The sequence below is a fragment of the Uloborus diversus genome, chromosome 1, assembly GCF_026930045.1.
Source record: "Uloborus diversus isolate 005 chromosome 1, Udiv.v.3.1, whole genome shotgun sequence".
Classification (NCBI taxonomy): domain Eukaryota; kingdom Metazoa; phylum Arthropoda; class Arachnida; order Araneae; family Uloboridae; genus Uloborus; species Uloborus diversus.
In genome coordinates this window covers 200,289,313-200,311,678 of record NC_072731.1, presented here as the reverse complement: position 1 = coordinate 200,311,678, position 22,366 = coordinate 200,289,313, and the positions used below count along the sequence as shown (strand labels likewise).

The window sequence follows — 22,366 nt, the reverse complement described above, 5'->3', positions numbered from 1 at the left end:
TTTGTTCTTCCATTTTATTCGAATTCAAAATAATTCTCTTAAAATATGGGTGAGACACTAGTATCAAAGAAGCAGTAAATTTATCTTCTATTATGCAAAGTTGATTGAACGATTAATTGGTTTTGTGTCCTAATTTGCACTACCGGTATGATCCTTTATTAGGTAAAGACAGAAAAGTAAAGATTAGAAAAATCTTACTTGTAATTGACTGAAGTGAAAACTTTCGATTCGAAGTCTGCACTCCCGACGTGATACGAAAAGTTAAGACAAGCATAAATTACTTTTTTTTATCGATGTAAATTCACGGTTTCCAAAACACAAGAATCTTTGAACACTAAATTATTACTGCTAACACAATTAAATGTCTGATCTGAAATCATTATTCAGTACAGAGTTGATGCTTGGAGACAAACATTTATTAATACGTAATGGTGAATATGATTATTTGCATACAAAGAATGACACAAAATACCAGTTCATGAAATGAAAAATGATAGTTTAATAAAGAATGAAATTATTTACAAACTGTTCACGTTCATGAAACATTTAATGATCTTTAAGTGTCTATGAAATGAGGAAAAATGTAACCTATTTGATGCTCAAAAAGAGATATTATTATCTTTCTTGTCAGAGAAACACTATACCCTTCAGCTTGAAAATTGCTTGGTTCGACTAACGGAATAAAAAAGAAGAAATCTGATGTAAGGCTATCGACATTGCTCGCTTTCCTAATGTTAGTAATGTGTTGCAATAATCATGTGTGATATTAAATCAATATACAACCAAGGAATACAACTTTGGACTTTTAAATAAGAACATACTCACGAGCTATTTTTAGAAGAATATTTTTCTGCTCAAGAAAAGAATTATAACGCTAAATTAATATTCAATCAAACGCTTCAAGTAAAAGGCATTAACGTCAATGTTTTCATTTGTTTTGCATTTTTGTCATTTTCTGTTCAGCAGCTTTATTGTACAAGCTTGCTTGTTTGGTTTTCGATTAAAAAAAGCGCGGGAAAAAGAAAAAAAAAACACTTTTCCCCTAATATTTTCCGATTGTTAGCATTGAATCCAAAACGCGTTTCTTCAAATATCTCGAAAACTCATTTCCGCAGATACTGTTGTTTACCTGCCCACGGCAAAATAAATTTAAAAAATGACTGGCGGCATAAAGATTTTTTAACTTCAAATAATAAATTTTTGACAGATAAATGACAGATTTTTATGTAAATTTAGTTACACGGTTTTTTTTTTTTGGTGTGTAATTAAAACAAAGTAAAACATTTTGAAAGACGAAAATGATTTATAAATATACATAAAAATTTAAATACTTATGGAAGAGCTACTTTTTGAGCTGTTTTGATTTTGCTTTTATAAACGCTTTATCTGGGCAGTTTTGGAGACATAAAACGAGAAATTTATGATTTTAGCTTTTCTATGAGGAGGGAATGATAAAAATTGTAAGAAAATCAAGCAAAATTTAGAGGACGTAGTTAATGAAATGTATGCTTTTCTTAATGACTGTTTTAATTCATATGACATTATCTCCAGAGTAAAAAAAAATGGAAAAGAAAAATAACAGAAAACAGAAAAGGAAATCCAGGTCTAGATTTGTATTTTTAAAGTTCATTGAGATCAAAATGTCAAAAGAAATAAAGATCTCCGAGCATAGTCAATAGTACGTACAGTATTAAAGCGCATCAAATTCATCGTTCATTTTTGGTATTGTTTTATGACATTCAAAACGTATTTTTAATAGTAGTACATATTTCTAAATTTAAGTAAGTAGTTTTCGGTACAAGGTCTGAATTCCAGCATCTTGACGAATGGCATTCAGTGCATATTTGAAAACAAAAGCCATCATAGGAGTAACCATTAAGTGCAAGAAAATCTTTTTCTTCCTTCCAATCTGGAATAAGAAAAGTATTTCCCACTTAATTTCACTGTTCTCGCTTCATTGGAAGAGCTCTCTGCTTTCATGTTACTGTGCGCATATTTTCAGTAAGACTGAAATGATGAAAAATAATCTTCTTCTGGTATCTGCTTTTACCAGACCTCACACTTGGTTTGTGGATTCATGGGGCTTCCTGGAGGACAACCATATGCCTCGATAAAGTCTTTAGAATTTGAAAGGGCTCCAATGACTCTAAACATACAAAAGAAAATATTTCATTACTAATATGTAGAAATCGTGTTTTTCTTTTAGAAACTGTCTTCAGAAAATTTTACTAGAGTACACATGCACCCCTAATCTCATCTAACGTTTAGCTGCTTCTGGATACTCTGAAATAGTTAATTCTATTTTTATTTTCTCAATTTCTAAAAAAAGGTCCGACCCCCAGAACAACCACCGACAATTCTGATGATACACAGTAACAGATAGAATGAGTAAAGAATGAGTAATGGACAGAATTCCGCTTTTCTCTTCAAAATGTGCAAAAGTTCTTTATTTTTAGTTCTAAAACCGAATATTAAATTCAAATGACTGTTCATAACCTTCCACCACTGCCTTGTATAAAAACCTTGTATATAAACTGACTCATAAAATTCACTCTGATAACACTAGATGGCTGCAGCGTATTCATGGATCGCAGCAACATCAGTTTTACCCGCCTAAAATTCTTATTGTTTAAATCCAAACTTACGAGTGTCTTTTACTGGACCCTTGTCTGTTGGTGCCGTTACCCTACTTTTAACGAAAAAGATTTTAAAGGGGGGGGGAGAGAAAGAAGTCAAACTAGCTCAAGACTAAGCATGAGTTTAATACAGTTTATAGCAGTAAAAGTTAAAACTGGGTGCTATATCTCAAGGAAAATCACTTATTTCGAATTTGGAAAAAAAATAGTATTAGAAGGTCAGAATTTTCAAAAACGAGAAATAACTTTGGTCTCATACTGTTTTGAACATAGGAGTGAAAAACCCTAACTCACTAATTAGCTTTGCATCAAGCGAATTGTAGCAAGAAAAATCAATTAAATGATAAAATCAACGCTATAAAAGCACAAACAATTGTGAAACGTGTTTTGTGGTTACAAAGAAAATTTCTTGCTGACTGCTGCTTTAGTTTGTGTCAGTTCTAGACTTTTTTGCATTGAAAAAGAGTTTCCTATTCTCCCTCCCCTCTTTTGAATAATCGTGAGAAATTTCCCTTAATGCATTTTGTGATAGTCGTTACAAAAATATCTCGAGAATATCGAAATTTGAATAGTTTGGGCAGAATCGCGTTGTTGTTTGAAATGTGACAAGATATCAGAAAATTAAAAAATTACCAAGGATTCAGTTTAGGGTTTCCAATCCCGAAATCCTGAATCCCGCGGGATCCCGTATGATATTTAGCGGGATTTCCAATCCCGCAATTTTTACCATGTAAACGTTTTCCAACTTTGCCGCTCATAAAGCGACTATTTTCACGAGCATCATCTAAACTCTGAATCACCTCATACATCTTAGTGTGATATATGATGAACTGTGGATTTACCATTTAAGAATACAATAAAAATCGAGTGTGTTTTTATGAGATTAAATAGGTATTCTGATTCGAAGTCTCAGTTTTCCCAGGTTTAGCAATTGAGGAAAAGCGTGATATTTATAAATATTTTCAAAAACCATTACTAAAGTTTAAAATCCGGAAAATACGTTTAAAATAGAAAAAATGTATACATTACAGATTACAAAACCCTCTGGAGTAGCCAGAATGCAATGTTGGAGCATTTCTGTAAGTTTAAGAAATGCACTTAAAGCCTTAAATTTACAAAAAATTCACAATGTTTTTCTTCGAAGAAGAAAGCAATGAAAAGCCTGACGTAGTTTATATATTCGGTACGACTCTAAAAGAGGTGACAGAAACTTAGATGAAACACAGGATGACTCGCACGACAGTGCAGTAAGTTAAACTGCTCAAGTTTTTGAATTTCTCTTTAAGGTGAGAGGTGAAACCAACGATATTAATTGACTAGGACCAGCCTAGCTGGGCCCAGAGCCTGTTGCTGGTCGTCACATTTGTATTTGTATTTGAAATTATCTAAAAACTTTTGCTGAGACTACGAATCGGTATAACCAACCAGCATTCACCTTCTATAATGTATCAAATGCACTGATACAATCAGGGGCGGATCTAGAGGGGGGGCCATGGCCCCTCCCAAAGCCTTGTGATTGTAGGAATGTTTTTAAGGGAAAAAAAAATTATGAGAAGATAACAAAATTTAACACATGTATTTTACTGAAAAAGAAGTATAGGCCTTAATTGGGAGATAAATTATATCCCTATCCTCAAAAGAAAACTTTTATTACCAACACTTTTCTCCATCTTTTACATTATTTCTTGATTCCAACTACAGAAACTTGGACGATCTCTAAATGCTGCGGTTCTCAGAGTATACCTATTGTTCACAAGAACAAAGAAAGCCTAAATTTTTGTTTTATGGCTTTAATTTCGAAACTAGAAGGAGAACCCCCCTTTCCCATGCCCTTTCACAAATGCCTTGATGCGTAGCAAAAAATTGCATCTTAAGTCTTTTATTTGGAAAAAATGTCAACGGAAACTAGCTTATCCAGCCCTTCACTTAACTTTTTTAAAAGCAACTTCAATGAATTTTTTTGGGACTTACCCCCTCCCTCCCTATTTTATATCGTGATGAAAACTTTAAAAGGAGGTTTTTTAGAGGAGCTCACGAATCTTCCATCCCTTTCTAAAATATGTATAAATATTGTTAAAAATCGAATTTTTTTAGAGCCTCGAAGGAAAAATATTTCCAGGAAGGAAGGATTCTAAGCACCTTCTCACTTCCTTTAATGTAAGCAAACATTACCTAAAGGTGCATTTTTAGACTGGACAGCTGAAGAGCTAGAAGAGCACCCCTCCTCTTCTAACTTCTCAATGTATAATGACAGAATATTTTGGTTTCTAAGCTTTATTTTCAAAAAGTATTTTGCGGCCAGTGCCCAAAAACGTACATCATCAAAAATAGACAAAATGCTTTTTAAGTTTCCTAATTTTCAAAAATTACTCGGAAATTTAAATTTTGAAACATTTTCGAGGGAGATTCCTAAATCCACCCCCTCACCTAATGTCTCGATACCCTGCAAATTGAAGTTTTTAAAACTTCATTTTAATAAAATATCTGGGGAGTTATCAGGACCCAATTTCCCAATAGGCAGAGTAGGCAGCTGCCTAGGGCGGCAAACTTTTCAGGGGTGGCAAATTTTCTATTATAAAACACATTTTTTGAATTAAATTGTTATTCTTGAAAGTAAAATGTTAGCATTCTTTCATTTTCTACAGAGACAATTTTTCTTGTAATTTAATAATGATTACTTACACATATCTTATGAAAGTCAAATGTTTTTCAATCATGGTATTTGCCGAATCATCAGCAAAATTTGCCGAATAAAAATTTTTTTGGGAGATCACTGTGATCATTTCGTCGGGGCGCCTCAGAATGTGAAACGCCATCATTTCTTCATAAGTTTGACAGTTTGAATCTGGGGAACAGTTTTTTACGTTTTTTTGAGTCAAGGATATTTTGCTTCTTTTATGGGGGGGGGGGAGGGGGCGGAAGATTTCAAATTTGCCTAGGGGCATCATGGAGCTAAATTTGGCCCTGGGGAGTTTGTTCAAAAATTTCGGATGGCCCCTCCCAAAACAATCGGCTGGATCCGCCACTGGATACAATGACCAGCAATAATGAAGGAACAAGGGTATTTATTCTAAACGCAAGTGCTGAATAGAATAAAACACACATCTAATTGACTCGTTTTTGATCGAAATATTCTGTTCTTGATCAAAAAACCAGCATAAGAAAAGAATATTCTACTTCAGCAGGTGATGAAATTTATGGGGAACTTTTACTAAATGTTCACAATAATTTAATTTCGGTAAAACCAACTGCTGCGGAGCAACATCACGTGTTTTCATCAAGCGCATCTTTTTTTGAGCAAAAATTATTTCCCATTCCATACGAGCATTGTTAAGACGCATTGGACATTTTTAGGGCACACTTTTGCGTATTAAATGATAATTGCTAATTGGGAATTGAACCTGTAGTGCAAAACAATTGGTGTACGGGATTCGAGAAAGCTACTAATTCAAGTAACATAAGCAGTTCTTCCTAAAAAGCACAACTTTTTCTATTTGACATTAAACTTTAATTAATCAAGTTAATCCCACGGGATCCCGGGATCCCACGGGATTGACTCCTTAAAATCCCGAAATCCCGTGGGACTGAACTTGGCGCGGGATTGAAAACCCTAATTCAGTTAATCCCTTCTCTTCATTGTTGGACTTCAATTACCAAAGATATTAGTTAAAAACCAATTAGCGTTCTTTCGCAATTTCGGAAGTGAAAACTTGCTCGCGCATTTACAATAATGGTACCAATCGAAAGAACGAATCTTTCTGTGTGTGATAAGAAAGTGTGGAACTTTAATGTTATAGAACTTGTACCTTTTCTAAAAATTTCCAAATAAAATTCTAAATCTTTCACACGATCAGTAGTTCGTCATTGCAACACCACCGAGAAAATTTTAAATTTTATATGTGTTCTGAACCACGATATTCATCTTACTATGGGTTGTGACCGGAATACGGCTTTTTTTTTTAGATGATTAATTTAATATTAGTTCTTGATAAAACATTTTACAGCATGGCTGAGATTCATTATTTGACTGATGAAAATTATGAAGACGATATTAAGCAAAGGTCACGTGTGTTTATCTAATGCTTACACATTTTGACAAAATTCAGCTAAATGGTACGTTTTTGAGGAGCCGCATTAGAAAATCATTTTTTAGATAACACTGTGTTTCGCCATTTAGTCATGGAAGAGGTGACATTTCAGAATGCCAATTTTAATTTTAGATTTTCGGTACTGATTTTTTTTTTTTTGCAAAAGAGGTGTATTATTTAATGTGGTCAAAAACATTACGGTTCGTGTCTAAGCGATTCTTCACAAAATGATTGTTCAAAAAAAAAGTTTTGGCGATACTCACCTAAATCTGCCTGGGCTGTGTGCCCCAGTTCGGATGATGTTGACCGCAGCCTCTGGTCTCATGGTACCACACCAAATCTGGGCATAGTTGAGAAAGAATAGTTGCTCGTGGGTCAAGTTGAGTCCAGGTAACAGAGGTTCTTCCACTCCTCTTCGCGATACCCAACTGCGGTATGCCTGCTCAAGGAAGAAAAAAAAAATGAAACGATATCTGTGACACGTTCGCTTTCACATAATAGACATCTTTCATGCCATAATTATATCAAAATTTGCATTAAAATCGCAGCAAATACGTCACCATCTCTGTTCTCCAGCAACTACTCCTGTGTCTTTTATCACCATCCACGAGGAATTTCCATTCATGTTTTGAACATCCGCATAGTTCTTGGTCAAAAAATAGGTCTTTGAAATATAATAAAGTAAAACTAAATTTTTAACGATGGCGAATTTGAACTGTTCAAAAGACGCAATTAAATGAGGATAAGAATAACGTTTTCCAAATACTCTTTTATAGAATCCTGTTAATGTTGAAATTTCTATCAACTATCTCCGGAAGATTCTTCTGCCTTCATCGGTTCACAGCATTTCAAAAATATCACTCCAAGCGTTATTTCATGCCACGCAAAAGTAATATCTACGCTATAGATGAATGAAGCACATAGCTGCCACAAATTTTCAAGAACAAATTCATATATCTGTCTACACAAAAATACTTTTGTTAAAATAACTTTTCCTGCTTCGTTTGTTTAGACTATTTAGAGGACCATTTTTAAACTCTCTGACTGACTCAGGTTGTTGGCCTACTTACTGTGTAAAAAACGCATTTAAGCAAAAATTGGAATTGGAAATACCTAATTTTGCAGCTATACGCTATAAATGATAGATTGAGTGATTGACCATAGTTAAACTACAAAACAATTATATTTAACTTAAAATTCCCAATAGTGCTACATTTTATTCCGTTATTCTTTCCAAGGTGTCGCAATATCATACTTTGAAAGTTTGCTATTTTTTATCCCGTGATATGGATTGCTTTGATTTATCTTTCAAAGCACTTTTACGCAGAAAATACAGCTTAGCAGATTTTTCTCCTTCTAAATTAACACGCTACTCCTAAACAAGAAAGCAAGGTAATATTTAGATTGAAGAGCGATAGCTTTGTGCAAGGTAAAGTAGATAAAAATGGAACAACGTTTAAAAGCACAAAAAGGATAAAAAGTTTCTAAAAACGCAGACATGTTTTTTAGACATGGTATTTCTCACTTCTAGGTTTGCCCCATTGCTGGACTCCAACACACATTCTGTCAAAAGTCTGTTGATTTTGTTAATATTCTTCGTAGGTTCAAACCCAATAATTTACTTATGGTTTCTTTTGATGTTAAGAGCCATTATTTTGAAATTCATACAAAAAACGGAAATTTTGGCAGTGACCATTTTTGATTTTCCTAATTTTTTTATATGTCAAAGTAGGCCATGAGAAGTAAACATTCTGAAATTTTTAGCCTTCCAAAATTTTTTTTCCGTTCCTTAAAAATTCCCAAAGTTTGAGGTTTTGCAGCGCTTTTTTAGAAAAATTCTAAAAGTCGCATTTCAGTGCGCTTTAGCTCTTTACAGAAACGACACCTCACGGTTATAGTTATATTTATTGGTTGTACTGTATCTAGTTATGATGACTTCGTAATTATTTTGGTTGGGGGTTGTTGCTTTAATTTTTTTAGGAGAAAAATACCCTGATATTTTTCAAATTTTCAAAAATTGTGCGTTTTTGATCGCAATTAACTCAAAACAGCATCACTAGGGAAAAAAAACCTTTTATATAATATGGTACCTGGGTATGTGTAAAGTATCATGAAATAGATAGCAGCATGGGATCTCTTCGTGTTTTCCAGAAAATAATTTTTTTGTAGCTCATTTTACGCGTTTTCTCGTATGTAAAACGTGTGTCCAGTATGCAGATTAGATCTGCTAAAACTTAAAGGATGTAGTAAGAACGTATATATGTGTGTATAGAGAAGGAGAAAAAGACTAGAAATACTTTATTTTTATGATTTTTACAAGTTGATGGTATTTTAATTGCATATTGCATGTAAATCAAAAAACGATACGATAAATCGATATCATATATATATATATATATATATATATATATATATATATATATATATATATATATATATATATATATATATATATATATACATATACACTGATTTATCGTATCAATCCCAAAATAATTCTTTCTTATTTATGTCCATAGATATAATATATAATGGAAGAAATTTTATAAACAATATCTGCTTCACTTTCCTCTAAATGTTATTTTCTATATCATCTTCAAATACCTCTAAAAGGCTATCGGTTCTTGATAAATCAGTATTATTCGCTTTTTTTTTTTTGCTTTGTATACCGGCTAAAAGCAGCTTGAATTTGACTTTTTGTCGGATATTCATTCGGTTTTAATATTTTTATGTTTTCAATCATCTCTGTTCTCATTGCATGTTCTACTTGGTCGGGCGTCTGTTTTCTCCCGGTTTTCTCACCATAAAGGAACTTTTCATAAAGAAACTCTTTTTGTTTCAATGAAAATCGTGTACTTTTAGGAGTTGCGAGAGCCCACCCCTCACTTGAGATTTCCAAAATGTTTACTTCTTTGTTTTCTCCTTATTGACTGGTAGATGCCTGACCAAGACCATAAGAAACAGAACTTTTATGTCCTTGCAGCATCTTGACTCAGTTTTTCTTTACTCCATCAGAATATGTTGCTATTTTTACATAACTGTGTTTTCCAGAGTAAATGTGCTGTTCGTAGTCATCTTTTTTGAGAAATGTGCTCATGCTATCTGGTACTGAGCAGAAATAGGAAATAGCATATTCCCTGTCCAATCTTCTTCGTTTCTGCGCTTTCCTCAAAGCATTGCTTTGAGGACATTGATATTCCGCAGAAGAGAATTCCGAAATAATGAGTTACCAGATTTAAAGAATGCATCTTCTGTAAATGAAATTTCCTTTCCTTTACCGACGTCGAAATACTGCCAAACTTTTAATCCCGAGTTGTTTATTTCCACCGAATGATATAAATTTATACTAATTTGATTTTCTGAAATTTACATATTGTTTTTGCGTCATTTACTCTACGTAAATATAACCACACTGTGTATGGATAGCTGAAAGAAAATTATACCGTAGAAGCGATATATATATATATATATATATATATATATATAATATCGATTTATCGTTTTTTGATTTACCTGCAATTAAAATAGCATCAATTTGTAAAAATAAGAAAAATAAAGTGTTGCTAGTCTTTTTTCTTTCTCTATACACACATATATACATTCTTACTACATCCTTTAAGTTTTAGCAGATCTAATCTGCATACTGGACACACGTTTCATGTTCCGGAAAACGCATGAAATGAGCTACAAAAAAATTATTTTCTGGAAAACAAGAAGAGATCCCATGCTGCTTTCTTTTTCATGATGTTTTACACATATCCAGGTACCATAATATATAAAAGGTTTTTTTCCTAGTGATGCTGTTTTGAGTTAATTGTGATCAAGAAAACACAATTTTTGAAAATTTAAAAAATATCAGGGTATTTTTCTCTTAAAAGAAATTAAACCTCAAACAAATTTTGTGCCATTTACTCTCTTCATAGTATAAACTTTCAGTATATGTTAAATTTTTTTTTCGGGGGGGGGGGGGGTGGCTTTTTGGTGGAAATAACGCAGGTTAAACTTGTACGAAAACGGATAAAATCCATACTTTGCGACCCCTTATCTGAAGAAAGCAACATACCCCCAACCAAAATAACTATGAAGTCATCATCACTAGATACAGTATAACCAATAAATATAACTATAACCGTGAGGTGTCGTTTCTGTAAAGAGCTAAAGCGCACTGAAATGCGACTTTTAGAATTTTTCTAAAAAAAGCGCTGCAAAACCTCAAACTTTCTGAATTTTTAACGAACGAAAAAATTTTTTTGGAAGGCTAAAAATTTCAGAATGTTCACTTCTCATGACCTACTTTGACATATAAAAAAATTAGAAAAATCAAAAACGGTCACTGCCACACGTTGTCTGAACTTCAAAATAATGGCTCTTAAATCTCTTTTTACCAATGTACCTGTTATTGGAGCCTTACGGTGTCTTGAAACAAGACTCCGGGAATTCCATCCCGCCCAACACGAAATTTCCGAACTTGTAAATTTGACTGAAATTTGTCTTAAACATTCAACCTTTATTTTTGAGGGTACTTTTTACCAACAAACTGACGGCCTTGCTATGGGCAACCCTTTGAGTCCCATCCTCAGTGAAATCTACATGGACTTTTTTCAACAGAAATTGTTTCAGTTATTTGACTTTCCACTCTGGCTTAGATATGTTGATGACACTTTCACCCTCTTAGATTGCACTGTTAATGGTGTTCCGTCTATCATTGATCTAATTAACTCCGTCGATTCTAATATTCAGTTTACTGCTGAGATTGAAAGCAATAATTCTTTGCCCTTTTTGGACGTTTTAATCTCGAAGACCAATAATAAGTTTTCTACTACCGTTTACCGAAAACCATTTGCTGTCTGTCTTCCCCCACACTCTCGCTCATGCCACCCGAAGAAGCAAAAAATGTCTGCTTTTATACTTTTGTCAACCGAGACATCTCCATATGTTCTGATCAGACCCTTCTCAATAATGAACTAAATTTTTTTGAAAGCCGTGACTCTGGACAGGGGTTATCCCAGGGCCGGATTAAGCCAGCGCGGGGCCCGTAGCAAATGTTTCCAATGGGGCCCTCGTTTTAGCATGATATAGTAAACAATAGAGCACTTCTTCATTCAGACGAGAGTTGCAACAGGCATGAATACATAAATTTGGATATAATTTTAGAGCTTTGCAAAGGTTATGACCCCCTTATATTGCCCCTCGTATTCCCGTTGCTACACGTTTTTAAGTTTTAAATCCAAAAAACACATTTTTTGGACGATATAAAGGGAGGGGGTCCGGGGGTCACCCCCCGGAAAATTTTCGATATTTCAGTTCTAAAAACTCAATTCTAACGACCCCTGATGATTTTAGGAAGAGAAGATTCAGAGGCAATTATTTGGAGAAACTGAAGTCAAAGAACGCGATTGCATCGTATCTTAGGTAAGATCAAAGGAAAAAATTTGGGTTTATAGCGACTCTCTCGGCAGGCAGTTTCTTAAAATTGAAGTCTTAAATAAAACTGTAGATTATCTTTAATGATATTGTAGAGAGAGGGAAGAGGAGTGTTCAAGGAGGTCCCATTGGAAAAATTTTGAATTTATTATCTAATATTAATCTAAAAATACAATTTTAAGCAAAAATTCTCGAAATTATATACAGTAAAACCTGTCTTACAACGATACAGTTGGGACCTAAAAAATATTGCTATAGATAAGCTATCGTTACAGACAGTTTGATTATTCATGCTAACATTTTTCTGGGATCAAGGAAAACATCGTTATAGACAGGTTTATTGTTATAGACAGTATACACAGGTTTCATGTACTCTGAAAGGGTATTTTTTTACGTTCTTTTGTGATTTTGGAGCGGAGTACACGAAAGCCATCCCATGGAAATTTCTCGAAAGTGAAGTTGTGAAAACGTGATAGAGTGTAGGCCATCGCGGGTAACGTTTCGGTATGGGATGGGGTTCAGACACTCTCCAAGGCAACCTGGAAAATTTTCGAAGTTGAAGTCTTAAGAGTACATTTTAGACCATCGTTAACAATGTTGGAGGAGGAGAAGTACACTCCCTCCTCCAAAATTTTCGAAATTATAGTGCAAAATACGCACTTGTTGGCTACCTTATTAGACGACGTTATAGGAAGGGATGGGGTTCGGGATTACACCTATGGAATTTTTTCGAAACTGAAGCTCCAGAAAGCAATTTTAGCTGGTTTTCGATTATGTTAAACAATTTTGTTCCTGAATTTCAAGTTCGAATAAAAAAGTTTTCGGCTACCTCTGATGAGACAAAAGAAATGGGTTAGGTTCGGGGCATGGGCGGCAGCTTTTTAGTTCGCTCCACTCAGAGGAAAAAATTGAAAACGATATTTAAATTCGTTCTTCTACACATAGTTATTTTAGTTCATCAAAAGTAATGGTCTCTTAACAATTTATTTATTTCGCTCAGCATAAGAGTGAAGTCTCAGAATCTTTTTCTTTTCTTCTATCATGATCTCTTAATTTTGCCCATTGTTGTTTACGGTGGCGGATCTACGGGCTCGTGTCGCGGGCGGAAAATTTTGAGGGTGACAAATTGACATGGAGTTAAGTAACCAAATAGAGTTTAGAATGACTAATAATTACCTTTTCAGGTCTCCAATTTCGAAAGCTTTAAGAAGAAAGCCACTTTCAAACAATTTCTGGATAATAACCCTTTCCCCTCTCTTGTCTAACATCGCCAAAGAGAGCTTTAAAATGTGGTTTTAGGATTTGTGCTTTAAGAGTTTCAACATCCTCTTTCTCCTGCTATCAACAAAAAGTGCTTAAATTTGAGTTTTTAGACCGATTTAAGTTCCGAAAAATTCCGGAGAAAACACTTGAACTATCTCTATCTCAAAATCTCAAAAAAAAAAAAAAAAAAAAAAATCTAAAGGAGATTACCCAGCTACTTTCCTAGCTTCTCAACATTCGGGGGGGGGGGAGGCTCCAAACCACCACTCTTAACCTAAAGTTAAAATTAAATACAGCCTGCGTTTTGAAGATTTCAGTATCTAACATTTTGCGAAGCAATCCCGTATCCCCCCCCCCCCTCCGATAACGTCTCCAGTGATAATCTAAAACCGCAATTTGAAACTTGAAGTCAGAATTGTTTCTAGGGGAGTTCAGACCCTCATCCCTTTCTCTAAACTTCTCACATAGCTTAAAATTTTGTTTTCAGCTATACCATGGGTCGATCCCTCAAACCCTTTAATCCCAAAGATAACCTGAAATTGACTTCAGTTTTCAACACAATTTCAGGAAAGATCCCCTTCCCTCTATTGTTATCAAACAACCTAAATTTTCTCTTTTTAGGTTTGAATAGCTAAAAAGTTTTAGGGCCCTAACTCCCTTAAATTTCCTAAGATACCTTAAAATTGACTTAATTTGAAAAAGCCTAGAAGAAAAGAATCTAGAGAAAACCCAATTCTCCATTCTAAAAACACTGCCAAAAATTGTAATTTTTAGGTCAGTTTTGAAACTTTTCTGACCCACGGAGCTTTTTCTCCTTCGACTAAGAAAGATCAACTAAAATTGCGTTTTTTAAGACTCCAATTGAGTGAAATTTCTGGAAAGCAATCCATCGGAAAAATAAGATTTTTAATTTACATGAGCATTTAGAAAGATGCTCATGATCTGGGCGCGGGGCCCCCAGAAGCGCGGGGTCCGTAGCATTTGCTACTTCTGCTCGATGGCTAATCCGGCCCTGGGTTATCCTCTTCAGGTCATCGACAGGGCTTTTTGCAAACTTTCAACCCGGAAGGAAACCTCCAACATACGTAGTTTTTCTTCTACAAATTTTGTGGTTTTACCGTTTTATCCACACATTTCTTTTCGTATTTCTAGAATTCTCAGTAAATTTGACTTTCGCGTAATTAACAGACCAATAAATAAACTTTCTTTTTCCAAACTGAAGGACCCAATCCAACCACTTGATCAGTGGGGCAAAAAACACATTCCTTGTCAATGTAATATCGGTTACGTGGGACAGACAAGGCGTTCGCTTAAATTTCGTTTGAAAGAACATGAAAACCACGTTAAAAAACAAGAACTGAACAAATCTTCAATTGCTAAACATTGTTGGGACACAGGGCACAATTTTCTCTTTTCGGAAGCCAAGATCATTTGCAGACCTACAACAGTAGGTGAATTAGATTTTCTGGAATCCTTTTACATTCTTAAAAACTTAAATAATCTTTGCAATGAGTCTTTTGCTGTTCCGCATTTTTCTCCAATTTTATTCAATCTTACATGTTAGAATACGTCATATTTTGTCTCAGCACTCGCTGATAGGTCAATGTTTTCCCGGTTACGCATTTAAACTCTCCCTTGACCTTGATTCATCCATTTGTTCATTTCGCACTGAGGAAGGAGGCTATTGCCTCCGAAACATGTCTGCGTTTTTAGAAACTTTTTATCCTTTTTGTGCTTTTAAATGTTGTTCCATTTTCATCTAGGGTAGTATTTACTATACATTTTTTACAAGTTAACGTTTAATCAAATAAAACTAAGTGTTCGCTTGAAAGTTGTTATTAATATTTTTCAATATTATTATCATTTGACATGTTTGACTAAAAACGTCATATTTATCAACTTACCCTAAAGGCTTGTTTTACCCCGCCATTATCAGCTATATTTTCGCCTTGAGTGTTAATGCCATTAATCTGCAAAAAAGAATCGTTATTGTCAAGCAGTAGTAAAAAATTAAAAACCACTATTAGACGCTTTGTCAATAAGTTTGAATCGAAAGAAAGCTTTGCAGAAGTATGCAAACTTCAATTTTTTAAACTATGGTCCAGATTTGTTGCCGTGGACTTGTGTCCTATGTGCTCATGACTTATTCTATCCCTTAACTATGTAGTAGACATTGTTCCTATCAGAACTGGACTCACTGAAATTGTTCCACTCATCTTTCAATAGTTTCATTGAATGTTTTGGAATCAAAGAAGGAAACACTTCTAAAGTATTAAACAATTATGTTGAATATATACCTTTATGCTAAAAAGTAAAACAAGAAATACCAACGTCAAAAAGCACAAATTGCAGATTACTGCAGACACGTGTTTCAGCTTTTGTCGGATGTCTTTTCATCCGTAAGCTCATCTATTTTGCATTGAAAAAGGCGTTCTTTGTAACGCCGAAACACTTATCTGCAGTAATCTGCAATTTGTGCTTTTTGACGTTGGTATTTCTTATCTTATTTTATTATACAGTTATCCAAAATAAAGAACTAATCCTTAGTAAAACCATTTACTATGCATAACTAGCTTGCTTCAACGTTATCTTGATTTTTAGGGTAAATATGAGCTACATCAGAAACGGGATGCAAAATAAATTATTTTAATACAAGTAGTTCAACTTTAAAGATCAAAAGCAAAATTTCTAAATATTTAAAAACTCTCTCTTCGAACTTCAAAAAATCATAAGATTTCTATATTTGATAATACTGCCTTTAATGCAGGAAAAGCACTTTCAACAACTTAAAAAATAACTTTCAAACAGCAATTTCAGAATTGTTGAATGACGCAAATAGCTGTTTCTAAATTTTTTTTATAGCTAAAATGAAAGTAGAAATTTTAACTCATGATATACTTCGGCGGAACTGTGTAGCACGGGGCCTTCTAGTTTCCCTTTTTTTTATATATCAAATGCAGTAGAGAGTACTCTCGTTTTACGCGGGATCGGCGTTTCTACGAAAATGCCGCGTAAACTCTCAGAGCCAGAAGGACGTAAGACCGAAAATTGCGATTTCCTGTTTATTAATGCATTGTATGTAGAAGCTTATTCCGCATCGAGCCATGTGAACGAAATTCTTTAAAAAAAAAATCCTTTTCAATTTTTTACCAGGGTTAAAAGAGCGCACGTCCCATCCTTTGTATGCGCCAGAAAAAAGTTTTTCCTCTCTAATGTAAAATTATCATAATGTGACTTACGTTCCTCTGGCTCTGAGGTACAGAACTAACACTTAATAGTAGTATTAAAATGGGGGTTAGGTTCCTTAGATAGAAAAAAAATACTTCCTTCCAGAGATAGATGAATGTATAATAAGTTTAACGTGTGATTATATCGATAAATATGCGCAACATGCATAAAGAAAATATGAATAAAAGTGTTTATAAAAAGGAGCTATTTATGATAGTGTTTTGGGGTTCAATAATAATTTTGGAGGGCATTTTTTACGCATCCATGATCACTCGCGTCACTTCCATGACGGAATCTTCATTTACTGAGAAAACAGAAATATCTCTCCTTGCAGAATATATGACCTTAAAAAGTTTGTTTTTACCTTCATATCTATGTCCGTCATAATGTAATCTCCGTATTGGTTGATCATACAATCTGCTTTAGATTGAAATCTCTGAAGAGATTGAGTATTCCACCATTGCTTCAGATTGCCGTGGTGATCAAACTGCCTCCCTGAAAGGACAAATAGAAACGTTGATTTCCTCTAAAGCGGTAAACATTCTTTGAATAACGATTTAAGAAGATGCATTGCACAATTTTTCACAGCATTTTGAAATGACACTAATCTGAAACTCGATTAAAAAAGAAAACGAAAGGAGGAATTTTGGAAGCACAATTTCTAACGCGTACGGACTCAATGCAAACATAAAAAAAAAAAAAAAAAAAAGCATTATTTTTAAATACATGCTTGCACAATTGTATTTCTTAGTTTAAGTACACTTTAATTAATATTTTCAAATACAATCTGAAATGGTTTAGTTTTTATATGCAAATCGAAATGAGTGTCCTGATTAATTCTTTTCCCTCGCATTGACACTATGCTGACAAAGAAGCAACTTTTACAGAATTTATTTCTTACTATCTGCGTCGCCCGGCTTTGCGCGGTATGCCACGAAAATATAAGTTATGTCAAGTGACGCGTGTTCAACAATCAGGCTTGAACAGAAAAAAAAAAAAAAAAAAAGAAAACAGTAAAATTTTGCGGCAAATTTCTGAAAAATATCCAAAAAGTAAACATTTTAAATCCCCCGATTACAGAAGAAGCCTTTAAAACAAAACCCAGAATTTTATTTGCTCATATTCGAGACGAAAAATAGAAACAGATCTTTCGTCTCAATGATTTTTTTCACGCTACACCATAGACTAATAATAAGAAATTAACCATAGGCTACACCATAGACTAATAATAAGACTCTTATTATTAGTCTATGCGCTACACATTTTAATAAAAGCATTGTTGCGGAAAGTTGAGATAAACCATTTAATAATAATTTGAATGGAGGAAAGCCTTCAAAAAATAGGGATTTTAAGTCGAAATCTTAGTGTTATAATTAATATAGTTTTAGTTGATATCTCCGCTAATTATTAACCGAGGATTATGTTAAATAGACAAACATAAAGACGGGAAGATTACGAATCCATCGATACCTGGTTCAATGGTCAGTTACTGTCGTTTGGGAGAAGAAGATTAGACATAGATACATAGGTACATACATAGGTACTAGGGTTTCCAATCCCGAAGGATCCCGCATGATATTAAGCGGAATTTCCAATCTTGAAATTTTTAACATGTAAACGTTATCCAACTTTTGCCGCTCATAAAACGATTATTTTCACGAGCATCATCTGAAGTTTGAATCACCTCATACATCTTAGTGTGATATATGATGAACTGTGGATTTACCATTTAAGAACACAATAAAAATCGAGTGTATTTTTTGAGATTAAATTGGTATTCTGATTCGAAGTCTCGGTTGTCACAGGTTTAGCAATTGAGGAAAAGCGTAATATTTATAAACATTTTCAAAAACCATTATTAAAGTTTAAAATCCAAAAAAAAAAAAAAAAAAAAAACGTTTAAAAAAAGAATATATACACTCAGGAGCATTGAAAATAGCGCCCCAAGAAAGAAGAAAGGTACAATCGCGAAATTTTGCATATAAGAAGAGTGACATCTGGTATGCAAATGATCCAAGTTTGGTATCAATGCTCATGACCGTTTACCCTACAGTATCGGTGCAATCGGGAAAAATGCGCTATATAAACCAGTGCATAATTTAAGATTTATAAATGTTACGATTACATCCAGATCGTTGGAGAGCCTTAATGAGTGAAAGATGCCAGGTAGATGAGTTAGAAAACTTTTCTTACAGTTAAGCGAGCTTGAGAGAGGTTTGATCATCGGTATGAAAATTGCAGGCTGGTCGACGAGCTGCGTTGCTGCTCAGGTGGATCGTTCAGAGTGTTCCGTTAGAAACTGTTGTAGGCAGTGGACACGACATGGTACCCACGTGCAAAAAACCGGGTCTGGGAGTGACCAGGAAGACGACGAGAAGAGAGGATCGAAGGATAACGCGGCAAGCGCTCGTGGATCCCACAGTGGCTCGTTCCACCATACAAGCAGGCGTAGCGGCGTAGGGGTAGCAGTTGTCCCTCGAACAATTTCCAGACGTCTTGCGGCAGTGAATCTGCAGTTCAAGCGCCCCTTTTCGTGTACTCTTTAACACCAAAACATAGGCAACTCCATCTACAATGGTGCGAAGCCAGAGCGATGTGAGATGTCACGGACTGGCAAAAGGGGGTGTTCAGTGATGAATCCCGGTTCGTTTTGGGGTCAGATGATAACCGCGCACGTGTGTAGAAGCGCCCTGGAGAAAGGTACCAGTCTATCGCACTACATACTGCCCGAACAGCGAGCATAATGGTCTGGGGGCTATAACCTATGATAGCCTTTCCACTCTAGCTGTGGTACGTGGAATCCAAACGGGCCAGCGTGATTTTTCTGTCTGCCTCTGTCGATTTTTTTTCAAGAGCATATGTGTGTAAAGAAGTTTTACCCACACACTACAGCCATTTTTAGCGGTAATTACAGGTTTATAGCAAATTAAAGGTATGACAGTAACACTTTTTAACGCAATTTAAAATCTTTCATATTTTCCTTTTGCTAGAATAAAACTGATTTTGAATTTTCATTTCGTTGCTCATATTATGATTTGTATTAATTTAGCTAACGTTAAATACCTTTTGCTTATTATAACAAGTTTGGTGATGTTACCTGAAGTGAGGTATTTAACTTAATGGAGTGGGGCGAGTTGCCTGACTGTCAAGGTTATATGCCGCAAGCTGAATTTATTGAATTTATTTTAATTCTTAATTAAAATAAGTTTTGATTAATATTTTCAAATGCCTCAGATTTTTATAATATTAATATAAATTGAGGCTGAACAGTTTCCAGATTTCTTTTTCTTTCGTGCATTGACATTAGGCTTGCAGAGAAACAACTTTTACAGAAATCTCTCATTTTTATTTGTTGGTTGCAAATTTATCTCTGTCATTCTTGATCCGTGCAATTAAATAACACCAACGACAAAATGGAGGGGCTTACAAAGCATTTTTTTTAAATAAGGAAAACAAGTTACCTTTATCATCGAATCCGTGTGTAATTTCGTGGCCAATCACAACACCGATTCCCCCGTAGTTGAGAGAACTACAAAATTTTCATACATGTTCAAAATATGAATTTTACTTTATATTATAACAAATCTGTATTACAAATACAATGAAAGTTATTTTATAGAATTTTGCAAAAGGCTTATTGGCTTTAATTCTCAGCTTTAATCATAGTAATATTTCTGTGACATGCTGTGAACATTTTTTCTGTCCGTTTCATAAAAAGTTTCATCCGCTGTTTCATATGCTGTGCAGTTTTGGTCGCCTTATCTGAGGAAAGATATTTGTGCATTGGGAAGGGTTTAAAGAAAGGTAACTAGACTAGTAAGGGGACTTTCAGATTTAGATTACGATACTGGACTTAATAGGCTTAATATGTATAGCCTGGAGCAAAGGAGAGTCAGAAGGGGACAATGGTTCAGTTATTTAAATTTATCAAAATGAAAGATGTTAATGGATTAAATTTTTGCACGGAAAGCAGGACGAGGGGTCATTGTTTTAAGCTATTTAAATCTCAGGCCCTAACGTGGAAATCAGGAAAAACTACTGCTTCAGTAGGGTCGTGGGCACTTGGAACGGCTTACCGGAAGAGGTGGTATTGAGCAAAGGGGTGGATAGCTTTAAGGTGGCCATTGATCCTCAATGGGGACTAATAAATTGACTAGGACCAGCCTAGCTGGGCCAACAGCCTGTTGCTGGTCGTAACATTTGTATCTGTATTTGTATTTGTACATACAATTATTTATAACTAGCAGTACCCGCACAGCGATGTCCGTGCTAAAAATTTAATGGAGGTCCGTTGAATAAAAAAAAAAAAAAAAATTGACGCCCCCTCCCCCTCTGACGTGAAATGATCATTTTTCTTTGTATAAAATGCGTACTTACCTTTACAAAAAAGAAAAAAAAAAGTTTCTTTGGAGTTTAAAACTTTTCGTCAAATGATTAAATTAGATTTACATTTGCTTTAAAACTCTACTTAGGAGTGAAGAGGTTTTTACTGCAATATAAAATATTTCGCCAAATAAACAAAAAAGACATCAAATAATATCTTCCAAATGTAAAAATAATTCCATAACTCTATTGTTTATCGCCAAACTTGCCCAGCAACCACGCTATCATATCCGTCTAACGAAAAAAAAAAAAAAAAAACATGGCGTGAACGATTCAAAACTCATCGTCAGAAAAAAAGAAAATGTCGTACATTTCACTCTTTCTTTGGCAATAATAAATGTTTCACCAAACAAACAAAAAGGTATATGATCACATTAACAGTAGCTTTCACACCTTTATATATTAAGAGCTGCGTTTCCCGGCTTTGCCCGGTCTACCTTGAGAATAAAAATTGTGTCGAGTGGCATATATTCAACAATCAGGCTTAAATAAAAGGAAAAAAAAAAACACCACGCAAAATTATCCTTCCAAACTGACGACACACTGTAAAAAATACCAGTAATTTCAACTGGTTTTTCCCGTAGATTTGACGGTTTAAACCCGTTTCGTTGAAAAACGGTTTTTTCCCGTTCTACGCTTCAGCTATGAACGGTTTAAAACCGTTAATTTGTCCTTGTACGGTAAAAGACCATTATGTTGACGGGTTTTCTCCGCAACTTTTACGGTTTTGCACAACCAACCCAGCTGCCGGTAAAAAACCGTAAATTTTACGGATTTTTTTTACAGAGCAGATATTAAAATACTTTTAAGAAATTAAAATGCGAAAGATGGATTTTGAAAGCGTAACCATGGAAATGTCTCTAAATTGGTTAATGTATACCATTCTATAGTGAAGTGCTTGATAAAATGCTTTTAAGACAAGAATCAGATCGAAAACAAGGTAAGAAAAGGTCAACTGGCAAGGTTAACAAAGCGTGATCGGAGGTTTACAGTTAAAAAAAACATGAAAAATACACATTTCAGAACTGAAAAAGTTTCTGCAGAATTGAATGATTCATTTCACGTTTAATTTTTATCTAAAATTGTTCGCCAAGGTTTCTGATTAGCTGGATTAAATGGGACCTTGCCTCGCAGAAATTTTCTTGTTCGTACGAAAAACAGTAAGCTTACGCTTTCCGTCGTAAAATCAATGATAAATAAGCTCAAAACGTTTTGGAACAACGTCTTACTTATAGATGAAAATAAAATCAACATTTTGAGTTAAATTGTTGTATAGTTGTAAATGGAAGAAAAAAGTGAGGAATTTAATCTTAAGAACTTAGTTGAATCAGTTAAACAGGACGG

General features: G+C 34.4%; 1 protein-coding gene across 2 annotated transcripts in view; it reads right to left on the bottom strand.

Moving 5' to 3' along the window:
• Positions 1–479: 479 nt before the first annotated feature.
• The window catches only part of LOC129224289 (neprilysin-4-like), a 90,884-nt gene continuing 68,997 nt past the window's right edge, over positions 480–22,366 (bottom strand). For both annotated transcript variants that reach the window (XM_054858722.1, XM_054858730.1), the window contains exons 17-21: positions 20,101–20,168; positions 17,004–17,134; positions 15,316–15,381; positions 6,988–7,163; positions 480–2,146 (exon numbers count right to left, since the gene is read on the bottom strand). In XM_054858722.1, the coding sequence (XP_054714697.1) occupies positions 2,047–2,146; positions 6,988–7,163; positions 15,316–15,381; positions 17,004–17,134; positions 20,101–20,168 (541 nt within the window). In that variant the 3' untranslated portion in view covers positions 480–2,046. The remainder of the gene's footprint in view (positions 2,147–6,987; positions 7,164–15,315; positions 15,382–17,003; positions 17,135–20,100; positions 20,169–22,366) is intronic.